Source organism: Salmo salar, chromosome 06 (assembly GCF_965601325.2).
Source record: "Salmo salar chromosome 06, fSalSal1, whole genome shotgun sequence".
Classification (NCBI taxonomy): Eukaryota; Metazoa; Chordata; class Actinopteri; order Salmoniformes; family Salmonidae; genus Salmo; species Salmo salar.
In genome coordinates, this window is record NC_138296.1 from 53,519,831 (window position 1) to 53,534,748 (window position 14,918).

General features: G+C 41.4%; 1 protein-coding gene across 1 annotated transcript in view; it reads left to right on the forward strand.

Annotated features, from left to right (window-relative positions):
- Positions 1–418: 418 nt before the first annotated feature.
- Positions 419–14,918, forward strand: part of LOC100380852 (ectonucleotide pyrophosphatase/phosphodiesterase family member 1) — a 75,754-nt gene continuing 61,254 nt past the window's right edge. Inside the window, exons 1-6 of the mRNA XM_014204667.3 lie at positions 419–798; positions 9,093–9,165; positions 9,534–9,659; positions 10,738–10,863; positions 11,840–11,903; positions 13,119–13,216. Of these exons, the coding sequence (XP_014060142.1) occupies positions 661–798; positions 9,093–9,165; positions 9,534–9,659; positions 10,738–10,863; positions 11,840–11,903; positions 13,119–13,216 (625 nt within the window). The 5' untranslated portion in view covers positions 419–660. The remainder of the gene's footprint in view (positions 799–9,092; positions 9,166–9,533; positions 9,660–10,737; positions 10,864–11,839; positions 11,904–13,118; positions 13,217–14,918) is intronic.

Genomic DNA, 14,918 nt, shown 5'->3' on the forward strand with positions numbered 1-14,918 from the left:
CTACCGTCATACAACCAAAAGAGCACGTTCAAAGAACATTAACAAAACCATCCGTTTGAACCTTTAGGGAACAATGGCAACCTTCAGAGAACATTCCCAGAACGTTCCCAACTTTATAACCTTCAGAGAACATTCCCCATTACCTTCATACAACCAAAAGAGAGCGTTCAAATAGCATTAAACCCTTAGGGAACATTGGTACAACGTTCAGGGAACGTTCCAAGAATGTTCTTATAACCAAAATGTGTTATCTGGGCAGTTATTATTGTATTCTAAATTAATGTAATAATACATGTTCTGGTTGACAACAACACAACACACTTGTTGCAACTTTAGCTCTAAATATGTATGGTGGCGTCTAAGATATTCCCTCTAGCGTCAGGGTAGCGTGAAGAGGGCAGACTTGAGCGCGCGTGGTCTTGGCTCACACTTGACTATTATAGGCTACTACTCTATTTCACCCTGGCTCAGCTGGCTGCAGCACATGGTGAAAGAATTACAATACAAACTTTGAGTCAAGATAAAAAAGAAGGCGGTTCTTCATTGAGACCTACAAAATCTGAAGGAAAAAAGGGGACCAGATTATTCTCTTAAAACTGCAAATCATTTCTGTGACAAACTCCAGGGGGAAAAAAACTGTGCCGTTACCAACGCTGCAGAATGGAAATATCCAAAGAGGATGAACATTCGACTGAGCATGCTGCCAATTTACTAGGTTCACCTGGTCGAGACAAGCAGGTGAGACACAGTGGACAGGTCCACAAGAAGAGGTCGAACAACCGCATGGTAGTCGTTGTGGTGAGTGGCATTATTTTCGTTACTGTAATCTAATTGTATAGGCTATTGAATTATTACTTCAAGGTCCAATGCAGCCTTTATCTTAATATCCAAATTATTTCTCGGTAACAATTAAGTAACTTACTGTCATTTGTTTTTCAATTAAAAAGGTAAATAAACAGTTTGTTAGCAAAGAGCAATTTCTCAAGCAAGAATTTTGCTTGGACTGTCTGGGGGGCATCGTTTTTATCCAGCCAAACTTGGTGCAAAACCATGCCCTTGAGAAAGCTAGCAAAGCCCCGCTGACTGGTCAGAGTTCGGTTGTTCCCTGTGAGAATTAAAGGTGTGTGAGAGAAGGAAGAATACTATAGAGACGGAATCTCCACTAAAACAAAACACTGCCATCCATACCTTGCATTTTCTCGAATTTGGATATGAAGTTGCATTAAACTATGTAGCTTTTTCGTGAGTGATTGCAGCGAGCCTGACTGACCAGATGGATAGCTGCATTGTTTTTGGATTTAAGTAAACTGAATAAGTGTTTTCGCTATTTTACAACGCCGATTGGGCTGACGCTATTTAGTATTGTGTGTTGTCTAGCGTTAGCTTAGTGTGGTTATCTAAGTGTTTTCGAAAGGACTATTGCGATACTTAGCTACATGACATTTCTGCTAGTTGGCAACTAAAAGATGCTAGCTCTAGCTGAATGGGCAAAGCTAGCTCCATTGATTCACTGTTACTGACAAACCATGTAATGTTCGTTATCTACTTGTTGCTTGCCCTTCGTGTAGCTAATTGTAAACGAGGCCGTGAAACTGTGCAGCTGGTGGGATGGCAGGCACTAGCTAAGTCCCTCTCACTTTGTCACAGGGAACGTCCAAACTCTGACCAATCAGCATGGCTTTGACTGTTGCTAGGTTACTCATGGGCGTGGTTTTTATTTGTTTTTTATTTCAGCTTTTATTTAACCAGGTAGGCCAGTTGAGAACAAGTTCACATTTACAACTGCGACCTGGCCAAGATCAAGCAAAGCAGTGCGACAAAAACAACAACGCAGAGTTACACATAAACGAACGTACAGTCAATAACACAATATAAAAAAATCTATGCACAGTGTGTGCAAATGTAGAAGATTAGGGAGGTAAGGCAATAAATAGCCCATAGTGGCGAAATAATAACAATTTAGCATTAACACTGGAGTGATAGATGTGCAAGTGGAGATACTGGAGTGCAAAAAAGCAAAAAGATAAATAACAATATTGGGATGAGGTAGTTGGGTGTGCTATTTACAGATTGGCTGTGTACAGGTACAGTGATCGGTAAGCTGCTCTGAGAGCTGATGCTTAAAGTTAGAGAGGGAGATATAAGTCTCCAGCTTCAGTGATTTTCTTTTTTTGCAATTTGTTCCAGTCATTGGCAGCAGAGAACTGGAAGGAAAGGTGGCCAACGGAGGTGTTGGCTTTGGGGATGACCAGTGAAATATACCTGCTGGAGCGCGTGCTATGGGTGGGTGTTGCTATGGTGACCAGTGAGCTGAGATAAGGTGGGGCTTTACCTAGCAAAGACTTATAGGTGACCTGGAGCCAGTGGGTTTGGTGACGAATATGTAGCGAGGGCCAGCCAATGAGAGCATACAGGTCGCAGTGGTGGGTAGTATATGGGGCTTTGGTGACAAAACGGATGACACTGTGATATACTACATCCAGTTTGCAGTGTAGAGTGTTGGAGGCTATTTTGTAAATGACATCGCCAAAGTCAAGGATCGGTAGTATAGTCAGTTTTACGAGGGTATGTTTGGCAGCATGTGTGAAGGAGGCATTGTTGCGAAATAGGACGCTGATTCTAGATTTAATTTTGGATTGGAGATGCTTATTAATGTGAGTCTGGAAGGAGAGTTTACAGTCTAACCAGACACCTAGGTTTTTGTAGTTGTCCACATATTCTAAGTCAGTACCGTCCAGAGTAGTGATGCCAGTCGGGCGGGCGGGTGCGGGCAGGAATCGGTTGAAGAGCATGCATTTAGTTTTACTAGCAGTTGGAGGCCACAGAAGGAGTGTGGTATGGCATTGAAGCTCGTTTGGAGGTTTGTTAACACAGTGTCCAAAGAAGGGCCAGATGTATACAGAATGGTGTCTTCTGCGTAGAAGTGCATCAGAGAATCACCAGCAGCAAGAGCAACATCATTGAGATATATATATATATATATATATATAAATTAATTCATTCTCGGGCCGACTCCTTTCTCTATATATGTGTATATATACATACATGCATACAGAGAAAGGAGTCGGCCCGAGAATTTAAACCTGTGGCACCCCCATAGAGACTGCCAGAGGTCCGGACAACAGGCCCTCCGATTTGACACACTGAACTCTATCTGAGAAGTAGTTGGTGAACCAGGCGAGGCAGTCATTTGAGAAACCAAGGCTATTGAATCTGCTGATAAGAATGCAGTGATTGACAGTCGAAAGCCTTGGCCAGGTCGATGAAACTGTACTGTCTTTTATCGATGGCGGTTATGATATCGTTTGGGACCTTGAGCGTGGCTGAGGTGCACCCATGACCAACACGGAAACCAGATTGCATAGTGGAGAAGGTACGGTGGGATTTGTTTTGCACCAAATTTGGCGTGGATAAAAAGGACACGTCTGGGGGTGGTCTGAGTGGGGAGGGGAAACTGAAAACTAGCTGTTATTGGCAGAGAGGTTTTGAACTCTTTCTTATTGGTCTTGTAACTAATTTACACCAGGCAGGCCAAAACTCCATCCCACCAAAACAGGCTTAAATTTCAGGTGGTCTTTAAAAAAAAAAATTTACACTTAATAATTTTCATAATTTCACAGTATTAGTCCAACCTCGTAATGTGGAAATATATATAAAACACAGAAAAATCACATTTTTGACTTTACTGGGCCTCTTTTTTTAAAGGGATAGTTCACTACTTTGTAAGCAGTCTATGGAGAAGGTATGACAGCAATATGTTTACCTGGCCACTGATTTAAATGCTTTTTTGCATTTGTGGCACAATCCAATGCAAGTCAATGGTATTCATATTAGCATTTTTGCGCTTCATGCTCAAATCATCCTAAAGTATCAAACTTGATTGTGTAACTCAATGAAGTTACTTATATAAACCGATTACCAACATAAATATAACATTAAACAAGTAGTTTTGCATCATACTGTGGTATATGCTCTGTTCGTAATCAAGTGGGAGGTGGGAATTTACAAGTTGTGAAGTCGTAAATACAAGTTGGATGCATTCACGTGCTTTGAACTCGTTGAGAAATGCAGATTGGCTAATGGCCAACAAGCTGCATAAACCATAAACTAAAAGTACAGCTATCATGCTTGTAAACAAATTATAGTGTTCAAAAAATATTAATTTTATTTTATACATGTTTTGTTGCATTTAATTGCAGAAAAGGCTGTTCAAGGTAATTTCCTTAGTACGTGACATCAGAGGTCAGCATGTCGGAGAAGTGGGAACTCAGGATGATAGACTAGTTTCCCACTAGTAATTACCAGTTGGTAGGTTGTTCAAGCAGACTTTTCCTATTCTTATGTGGTAAATTCCCACTTCCCACTTGATTACGAACGCAATTTTGTCTGTTATACACGTCTGGAATGCTGTGTCAGCCAATTAGCATCCAGGACCCAAACTACCCAGTTTATAGTTGTCAATAATCAATGGCTATTGTAGCGTTCTTGCTATATGAGCCACCTTACCCACCAAGTTGGTTAATCCGTAGTGTTTGCCTTTCATGCCAGCAATCCTACCCCGTCGTTAGCTGCAATATCATCAATTTAGATTGCCCTTTAATTTTCAACAACTGGCTTAGTTCACTGTGCTTCATAAAATTGAAAATACAGTGGACAACTCCTGCCAAGGAACACACCATGTGACACTGCATGTCCACTCAGCTCAGACTTTTTAAAATAAACAAAGCAGGCGCACTCCGACGACCTGTGTGGTTATCCCACCTAAAGCCCGAGCGCAGCATGCCAGCCTTCCTATGCCAGCCATTGACTCTGGGGTTATACAGTACCAGTCAAAAGTTTGGACACACCTACTCATTCATGGGTTTTTCTTTATATTTACTATTTTCTACATTGTAAAATAATAGTTAAGACATCAAAATATCATATATGGAATCATGTACTAACCAAAAAATTATGAACAAATCAAAAAATATTTTAGATTTGAGATTCTTCAAAGTAGCCACCCTTTGCCTTGACAGCTTTGCACACTCTTGGCATTCTCTCAACCATCTTCTTTACGTAGTCACCTGGAATGCATTTGAATTAACAGGTGTGCCTTGTTAATTTGTGGAATTTCATTCTTTCTTAATGCGTTTGAGCCAATCAGTTGTGTTGTGACAAGGTAGGGGTGGTATACAGAAGACAGCCCTATTTGGTAAAAGACCAAGTCCATATTATTGCAAGAAAAGCTCAAATAAGCAAAGTGAAACGATAGTCCATCATTACTTTAAGACATGAAGGTCAGTCAATCCAGAACATTTCAAGAACTTTGAAAGTTTCTTCAAGTGCAGTCAAAAAACCATCACGCGCTATGATGAAACTGGCTCTCATGATGACCGCCACAGGAAAGGAATCAGAGTTACCTCTGCTGCAGAGGATACGTTCATTTAGCGTTAACTGCACCTCAGATTGCAGCCCAAATAAATGCTTCAGAGTTCAAATAACAGACAAATCTCAATATAAACTGTTCAGAGGAGACTGCGTGAATCAGGCCTTCATGGTCAATTTGCTGCAAAGAAACCACTACTAAAAGACACCAATAATAAGAAGACTTGCTTGTGCCAAGAAACATGAGCAACGGGACATTAGACCGGTGGAAATCTGTCCTTAGGTCTGAGTCCAAATGTGAGATTTTAGGTTCCAACCGCCATGTCTTTGTGAGACGCAGAGTAGGTGAACGGATGATCTCCGCATGTGTGGTTCCCACCGTGAAGCATGGTGTAGGAGTGCTTAGCTGGTGACGCTGTCAGTGATTTATTTAGAATTCAAGGCACACTTAACCAGCATGGCTACCACAACATTCCACAGCGATACGCCATCCCATCTGGTTTGTGCTTAGTGGGACTTGTGGTGGCTAATTTCTGCATTACCCAATGAGGAGAGTTACAAACTTCACACACCAGTCAGAGTTATACTTAAACTACATCTTTAATAATTAAGAGCTTTTGCAAAAGCACTTTGACTTTCAATGATGCGCTATCTCTAATGAACCATTGAAAAGTGACTACACAAAAGTACAAAGATCTTTTATAGCCAAGATACACCCCTCTCAACGTACATGACGAACCACAGATGCATAAAATGGGTCACAAGGTTAAGTTTTGTATGAAAGATATCTATAAAACATAGCAGACAGCAACTGCTGTGTCAACAGTTTTCATTGTATAGACCAGTGTCTGGTCCTCCTACTCAACTGGAACTGTCTCTCCCTGGTACGGTATAGAACAGAACCATTAGCTCCATGTTATCTGGAATGCTCTTTAGGCTTTATTACCCAAAGACATCGTAAATCTCCTCTGTCAGTGCTATCTAATAGAGGCCCATCCTCAGTAGAACGCACACACAATAGTTAACAGAATACTCTATTTTGTTGAATATTACAACCATTACAATACAATACAAGCATTATAACATAATCTTGCAATTTTCCACGACAGACTATCATTAGATTTCAACAGGACAATGACACAAAACACCTCCAGGCTGTGTAAGGGGTATTTGACCAAGAAGGAGAGTGATGGAGTGCATCAGATGACCTGGCCTCCACAATCACCTGACCTCAACCCAATTGAGATGTTTTGGGATGAGTTGGACCGCGGAGTGACGGAGAAGCAGCCAACAAGTGCTCAGCATATGGAGTTCCCACAAGACTGTTGGAAAAGCTTTCCAGGTGAAGCTGGTTGAGAGAATGCCAAGAGTGTGCAAAGCTGTCATCAAGGCAAAGACTGGCTACTTTGAAGAATCTCAAATGCAAAGTCTATTTTGATTTGTTAACTTTTTTTGGTTACTACATGATTCCATGTGTTTATTTCATAGTTGTGATGTTTTCACTATTATTCTACAATGTAGAAAATAGTCAAAATAAAGAAAAACCCTTGAATGATAAGGTCTGTCCAAACTTTTGACTGGTACTGTATATTGACCTGTAATTACTGTGTCCTTCAATTCAGGAATGGCTCAGTCCACAACAATGTCTCAACAATCGGTGTGCGTGTGCACTTGGACAACATGTCTCGTCAAACATGAGTTCATTTTCCACAGGAATCATTCTGCGAACGTTGGTTTAGAGTGAAATAGTACAACACATGGCAGTATTAGAGCGTGTTGCCATGAATTCTACCAAAAACAGGATTCCTTATAGGATGCTGAGCATATAGCAAGGCACTAAGAGTCAAAGCACATGGGAATCAAATGTGTGTATATATATATTTACATTTTTGAGTAGTTAAGAGTTGAGTTTTGCTCAATAAACCTGGAGATGTTTTATAATTTTAAATCCTTTTTTTCCAACTACAAATTTTGAGGTGTATGTGGTGTGTGTGTGTATAATATATATATATATACTCCCAACATGGAATTCTGAGATTTACTCTGTACCCCAGTATAGTGTCCTCAGGCGCCTGCAGTAGGTTTCCACCAGACAGTGTGTTTGGTTTCCCTAGAACTCGGTTAGGTACTGCACTGTAGTCCTGGCTTCTCAGGACACCAGCCAGGTCTCTCTCACTCACTCACACAAGCTACACCTGACAGATCACACATTGTACAGCATATGATTCTTGAAAAAAAAATCTTCAGTTTTCAAAGCACTTCAAGGTGACGACCTGTCTTCTTTACGTCAAGCTCTTTATTACTGGTACTTGGTTTTAATCGACAATGAGAGAACTCCATACCAATTAGACCTCAGTCCTAATCCTGACATGTCCTGTTAGCCCCTATTGAGACCCTCTTTAAGCCGTGTTGATAAGACTGCTGGATATCTTCCCTTTATCATTCGTTGACTTAGTTGAAACTTTAAACACCTGAGATCCAGTCTTTGAATCTCCCCGCTAATTACAAACCCCATGCCTCAGCTATTCACCCTTCCCTGGGCAAAAGGGGCCAGGCAGAGCAGCTCACCAGGCAGCTAGGAGGGGAGCTTGTTTATGACCTGCTTTTACTTCTCTATTAGAGAGGGCCAAGACCCAGATGTGGAAAATGTAACTTTTTTTTTATTTGTGCACCGAACAGAATAGAGTCCTACGTTAGAATGGAAAAGAAAGTGTCATATGACTTATTTTCTAAAATAATAAATGGGGAATATAGTTTATATTTAATTCAAATTTTGGTTGTTTTTATTTCTAGTAAATGTGTCACATTTTTGAAATTGAGTTTCTGTGGTTTCGTTCAACATAAGTCCAGCTGAGATGTTTTTTTCTGATGCACTCTAGACCCAAAAAATTTACAGTTATAGCTACAATAATATTTCTCAAGAAAGCAGCAGGCAAAGACTGCTGCCAAGCATCTCTTCATAATTTTCCCGACACAATACTTTTCTGTGTTATGCGATGTCACTTGGCAGTCTCGATTTACTGACCTTACTAACAGTGAAAGTGATTTAAAATCCCATGTACACAATATAAAAAAAGCCACAAAACAAGCTCCAGAAGATTGAATATTTGGGTGAAGTAGAACAGGGTTATCATAAATCTTGTTGCAGAGAAAGTAGAATAGTAGTCTGGTTATCAGACTGAGTGCTACATAGCGTTCAATCTGGTTTAACCAGGCTAGTAGAGTACACTCACAATCGGGATAATAGTTTTAATTGGATGAGAAGATATCGAAGGGTCAAAAAGCACTTCATTTATGACGGTTCATCAGGATGCCATGCATTGTATACCCCTTTCACACTACTAAACTGAGCTGGCAGCTGTACTGTGCTGGCCTGATGGGGAATCCACCATACTGGAACCGTGCTGGAAAGGACTATGTGAAAAGAAAATATCCAAGCTAGCACTGTACTGTTTGGGTCAGCAAGATACTGTGAAACGGGTAATAGCAAACGTATGTGTCTTGTATAGTCCACTATCTCTCTCTTCCTCTCAAAGTTTCTTCCTTCTAGAGTTTTTCCTGGCCACTGTACTCTTAGTTCTGCTTGTATTGCTCTTTGAGTTCTAGGCTGGGTTACTGTGAAGCACTTTGTGACAACTGCTGATTATAAAATGGACTATAACTAAATGTGCTTGATTGATATCTACACAGGGGAACTTTTCAGATGTTTCTCTTCTCACCAATAGGTAGTGTTGCTGTGCTTGTTGATCACCGTCATAACAGTCATATTTGCCTTGAAGCAGCACTGCAATGTTAAAGGTTAGTAAAACAACTGGCCAACTCTGTTTACAATCTATTTTCTGTCCTATTAGCCCTTGTGCTTGGCCACCATGCAAAACTAACCGATTATAACACAGAAAGAAAACCGTCAGTACATAAACACTTTTCAGCTAAAATAGAAATGCATTTCTAGTCTGTAATTGTCCAGTTTCAATGTTTCTATTCTCTCCTTTGAGAAAAAAAAAAACTTAAGGATTAGCTTAAACATCCATAACAAATCAGATGTACTGATTCCTTCTTTTTTTGAAATCTGTCAAATGATACCAATTCTGAGTAAAATAATGATATTCTGAGTAACTTAAATTACATTCTGAGTAACATAATAAAACTCTTCTCATCCCCTGTAGTGACGAGCTGTAAGAACAGGTGCGTGACGGGGAGCAGTGACAAGTCTGCATCGTGCCACTGTGACCTGTCTTGTGAGAAAGAGGGAAACTGCTGTCTTGATTACACTGAGGTGTGCATAGACCCTGGTAAGTTCAACAGCCTACATCACGTGTTACTGCAACACTACACTGCCAGAGGTATGTAGAGCAGGAGAGCACGGGTCAGGTTACCCACCAGCGCTACTTTGATGGTGTAAGTCTTCTTTATGTGTGTGTGTGTGTGGAGGGGAAGGAGTGTTCGTGTGTGTCAGTGTAGGCTGCTGAGGGGAGGACAGCTCATAATAATGGCTGGAATGGAGTCAATGGAATGGTATCCACCATATGGAAACCACGTTGTTGATGTGTTTGATTCCATTGACTCCATTCCAGCCATTATTATGAGCTGTCCTCCCCTCAGCAGCCTCCACTGGTGTGTGTGGGTGGATAGACTCCTCTACAGATTACAAAAACATGTTTTATGTGGACTGGAATGTTCACTTCGGATGCAATGTTGACTCTGGGAAGAGGCTGACCATTACAGCATCCCCAAAATACCCCTCTTTCATTTTACCGTCCTTGCTGGTCACTGTGGCCAGCCGTCCCCTAGCTTGGGTGTGGTGTGGCAATCTGGGCAGTGTTGTTCCCCCACGCTATGTGGTTACAATTTTGCCACCCAATCAACATGGGACCCATGTGTTTCCTCTACTTCCTCCAGAGAGGAGCGAGGCCCATTTATAGTGAAGGGATGGTGAATCAGAATTTGTTTTGATTTTCCCCGTGATTGCTGTAACACTGAAGCATGTCTCCTGAGACTGAGATTAGCATCCCTCTTATAGACTGTCCACTTGACCGCTGTCAGAGAGAGAATGTTGGTCTGTCTGTTCTAATGGGTATCACTCACTTGCTTTAGTGTAGTGCTTTGTGAGAATATTCGATGAGAAACTGTAGTTCACTCATTGATGAAATGTTTGGATATAGGGTAGTCCCAGACAGTGGTAGGAGTGATGACTGATTCCTCAGCTACTGCTGTCTCTCGGAGTTTGTCCTTAAGCATACACTCTCTCACACGTGCTCCTCATTTTCGCTGTCATAAACTCTCTCCTTCCCTCACTCTCTCTTCCTCACACTCACATATTTTCACACTTTTTCTCCGTCATCATTATTTCTCTCTCTCTCCCCCCTCCAGGTCAGCGTTGGACCTGCTCCAGATTCCGCTGTGGTGAGCAAAGGTTGGCCGATAGCCTGTGCTCATGCTCAGATGACTGTGTGAAAGCAGGAGACTGCTGTGCAAATTACTACAGCACCTGCAAAGGTAAAGGCCATAGACTGAACTTACCCTGTGTGGGTTGCAGCCCCAAATTACATCTGTGTGTTCAACAGACCTTCATCAAATTTTTCTATCTAATGCTTTTATAGTCCCAAAAGTACAAGCTCCACACTATATCAAAGGCACCTCAAATATTTCTAAGTATTTGGCGCAAGTCTGTTGTGCAATCTTACATAAAGGCCTATACTCAAACAGTCTACCTAGTGCTGTCCGGTGATGGCCTTCCTTACTGCACATGGTTTAATTATGATTTTCCTCAGAGAGTTGTTTGTTTAGAGTTGGTAGGGTTGTATGCCCAAGGAAAGTAACACATACCATATGTTAGGACTTTGCGTTAAGGGATTTCAAGATGTACATTTGCAGCTGAATATACACAGTGTGAATACCACACCTCGGATTGTAAAACATTGTTTTCCCTATAGTTCCTATATGCACTTTGAGATAATGCGTGTGTGATTTTTGCTTATTGGTATTTCTCTTTTCTAGCTCCTCCTGTGTGGTGGAAGGAATTCCCCAACATAAGGCCCTCTCAATCTTTCCCTATCCTTGACAGTCTTTAATGCTTAGACCGGTGTTTCTCCACCTTTTTTGTACCAGGGACGAACAAACTAGGGTCCTTCCTTCTGACATCTAGCACTTCTAGAACTGATTCAATTGGTGTCAAGAGAGTTAACCATCTGAGGGACTGGTCAGAAACATCAAGGACCAGTCCCGGACCGGGACCCAAAGGTTGAGAAACACTGGCGTACTTCTCACTCTAACTACCCTAATAAAGCTTTAACTCATGGTCATTTCAGCTATCATTCACCATTCCATAGCTTGCATTAGCCTACGCGATCCAAGCACAATGCTTGCAAGCACATATTAGATTTTAGTCTGGTAGATTTGATGTGTTTGGTAGTTAGCCACATTAGCCTCAAATTATCCTGAAGATAGTATGGTTGATGATGATATTTTCCAGTGGGAGTGAAGTCCTGGATAGAAGAGGAGTGCGAGGACATTCAAACACCCCAATGTCCTGACAGGTAAGTACTTTTCCACAACTACTGCTGTGCTTTCTCTGTGAGAAACACTTTTATACACCACAGTCTGAAGATAGTATCTAATGTTGAACTTGAAGGTCCTCTTGTGGTGCACAGCACATAGTCCTTGATTGAGATGGCTTGATAGTATATACTCTACACATGGAGTACTGTTACTTAGCTGAAGTCACATTACAATCTGTGGGTACTACAGACAACACAGCACATTATGACGCCAATGTAATGTACACAATTTGAGGCCATTTGCTCTACTTGTAAATACTACTATAGATGTGAGACAAAAAGTACTTTAAGTGTGAGACAAAGAAGGATTAACCCAATGTGTGTGTATGTGCATGCTGAGTAGTAAGGCTGTGACCCCAGACTTGTTAGACTATGGAAATGGAAATGTCTGGTTTTGTCACGAGTCCGTTTTTAGTGTTAAGTCCTTTCCAAAGGGCTTTGAACTAATGAACGTTTGTTTTTCTTTTGATCGTTTTTTCTTTTATTTTTATGACTGACGTCACTCATTCTCGTGTTATTTCTTTTTGAGGTGTTTCTATTCGACTTCAATTTAGGGTTTATTTTATTAGTGGTAAGTGTTTACAGGACCCTGGTATGACCCTCTCTCATGATGTATAGATAAGTTTAATACACCCATTACAGAACCACAGAGAGACTTAAATAACTATAATATAACATCACTTACCCCTGCCTTTGTTATGTGGGACAAAAAAGGGGGGGGGAAGAAAGAGGAAGAGAGAAAGAAAAAGCAACAGTTGTGTTCAACAGATATTTGGCTTTATCCTGCATTGTATTTCTGTTGAAAAAGGGAAGTGGAAAGTTTCAGTTTTCAAGAGAAAGGGGTAACCCACAATCTTCTGATTCATCTTCAGCCATCTAGCCACAGGCCTCTTCCTGCCCTGCCCCTCCCCTCCTCTCGCTGTGTGTCTGTGTGGGCTGAATCCATCCTGCCTCTCCTCATCCAGTCCATTCACGTCAGTTCCCCCCCCAAACAAAGGGCTGCTTTGTGTTCCCCCACATAGTCACAGCACAGCTACTGGAACTGTTTCCACTGTAAACATCTCCACTGTGCCAGACTTAGACGGTTTTAGATTCATGCTTTCCAGAGAAAATGTATATTCTGTTTTCCCCTAGAAGAGTTTCTAAATGTAACCTCAATACAGCTCATTCTCTGGCTTTGTTTGTGTCCTCCAGTTTTTCCAAACCCCCTCTGATCCTGGTGTCTATGGATGGCTTCCGGGCAGGTTATTTAAAGGCCTATGGCAGTCTTCTTCCAGTCATCAACAAATTACGTAAGTCAGTCCCCCAAGCACACCATTGTTTTCTGGCGTAGAGGGCAACATTTGGAATGAGACGTTGTAATGATTTTTCTGGTAAAAATGTGGTTTCTGGTCGACGTGAAGTCCGATTACAAGCATCTAGAGATGTCTCTTTCTGGTCACAACAAATCACAGGAGGTCGGTGGCACCTTTTAATTGGGGAAGATGGGCTCGTGGTAATGACTGGAGCGTGATGAGTGCAGCGGTATCAAATACATCAAACACATGGTTTGATGCCATTTCATTCACTCCGTTCAAGACATTATTATGAGCTGTCCTTGTAAAATTATTCTCATATCGGACCTGAGCCTGGGTTTATACCAACCTAACATATGGAATTGTTTTAAGATGATCATACCAAGGATCATTTAGCTATTTGATTTAGAATAAATAAATAAATAAATAATTTGATGAAAGATAGAATTTGGCCTTACTGCTATTAGCTCATAGAAAGTATTGAATAACATATTCATACATGGCAAAACTGATAGTCAAAACATACATCAAAAGGAAGTATGCTTTGAAGTGTCTGTCGTAAGGTAGAGTGGGGTAAGTTGAGCCATTTTTTTACATCACTCCTTCAGGGGAAATATAGTATTCTTTCTTACAAACATCTATATACATACAGTGCCTTCGGAAAGTATTGAGACCCCTTTACTTTTTCCACATTTTACAGCCTTATTCTAAAATGGATGAAATAAAAAATGTTGCTCAGCAATCTACACACAATACCCCATAATGACAAACTGGTTTTTAGAAATGTTTGCAAATTTATAAAAAACAGAAATACCTTATTTACATAAGTATTCAGACCCTTTTTTATGAGACTCGAAATTGAGTTCAGGTGCATCCTGTTTTCCATTGATCATCCTTGAGCTGTTTCTACAACTTGATCAGACTCCACCTGTGATAAATTCAATTGATTGGACATGATTTGGAAAGGCACACACCTGTCTATATAAGGTCCCACAGTTGGCAGTGCATGTCAGAGCAAAAACCAAGCCATGAGGTCGAAGGAATTGTCCGTAGAGCACTGTGACAGGATTGTGTCAAGGCACAGATCTGGGGAAGGGTACCAAAACATTTCTGCAGCATTGAAGATTCCCAAGAACACAGTGGCCTCCATCATTCTTACATTTTTGGAACCACCAAGACTCTTCCTAGAGCTGGCCGCCTGGCCAAGCTGAGCAATCGGGGGAGAAGGGCCTTGGTCTGGGAGGTGACCAAGAACCCGATGGTCACTCTGACAGTGCTCTAGACTTCCTCTGTGGAGATGGTACAAACCTTCCAGAAGGACAACCATCTCTGCAGCACTCCACCAATCAGGTCTTTATGGTAGAGTGGCCAGACGGAAGCCACTCCTCAGTAAAATGCACATGACAGCCCGCTTGTAGTTTGCCAAAAGGCACCTAAAGGACTCTCAGATCATGAGAAACAAGATTCTCTGGTCTAATGAAACCAAGATTGACCTCTTTGGCCTGAATGCCAAGCGTCACGTCTGGAGGAAACCTAGCACCATCCCTACAGTGAAGCATGGTGGTGACAGCATCATGCTGTGGAGAATATTTTCAGGGACTGGGAGACTAGTCAGAATCGAGGCAAAGATGAACAGAGCAAAGTACAGATGAAAAGCTGCTCCAGAGCACTCAGGACCTCAGATTGGGGGTGAAGGTTT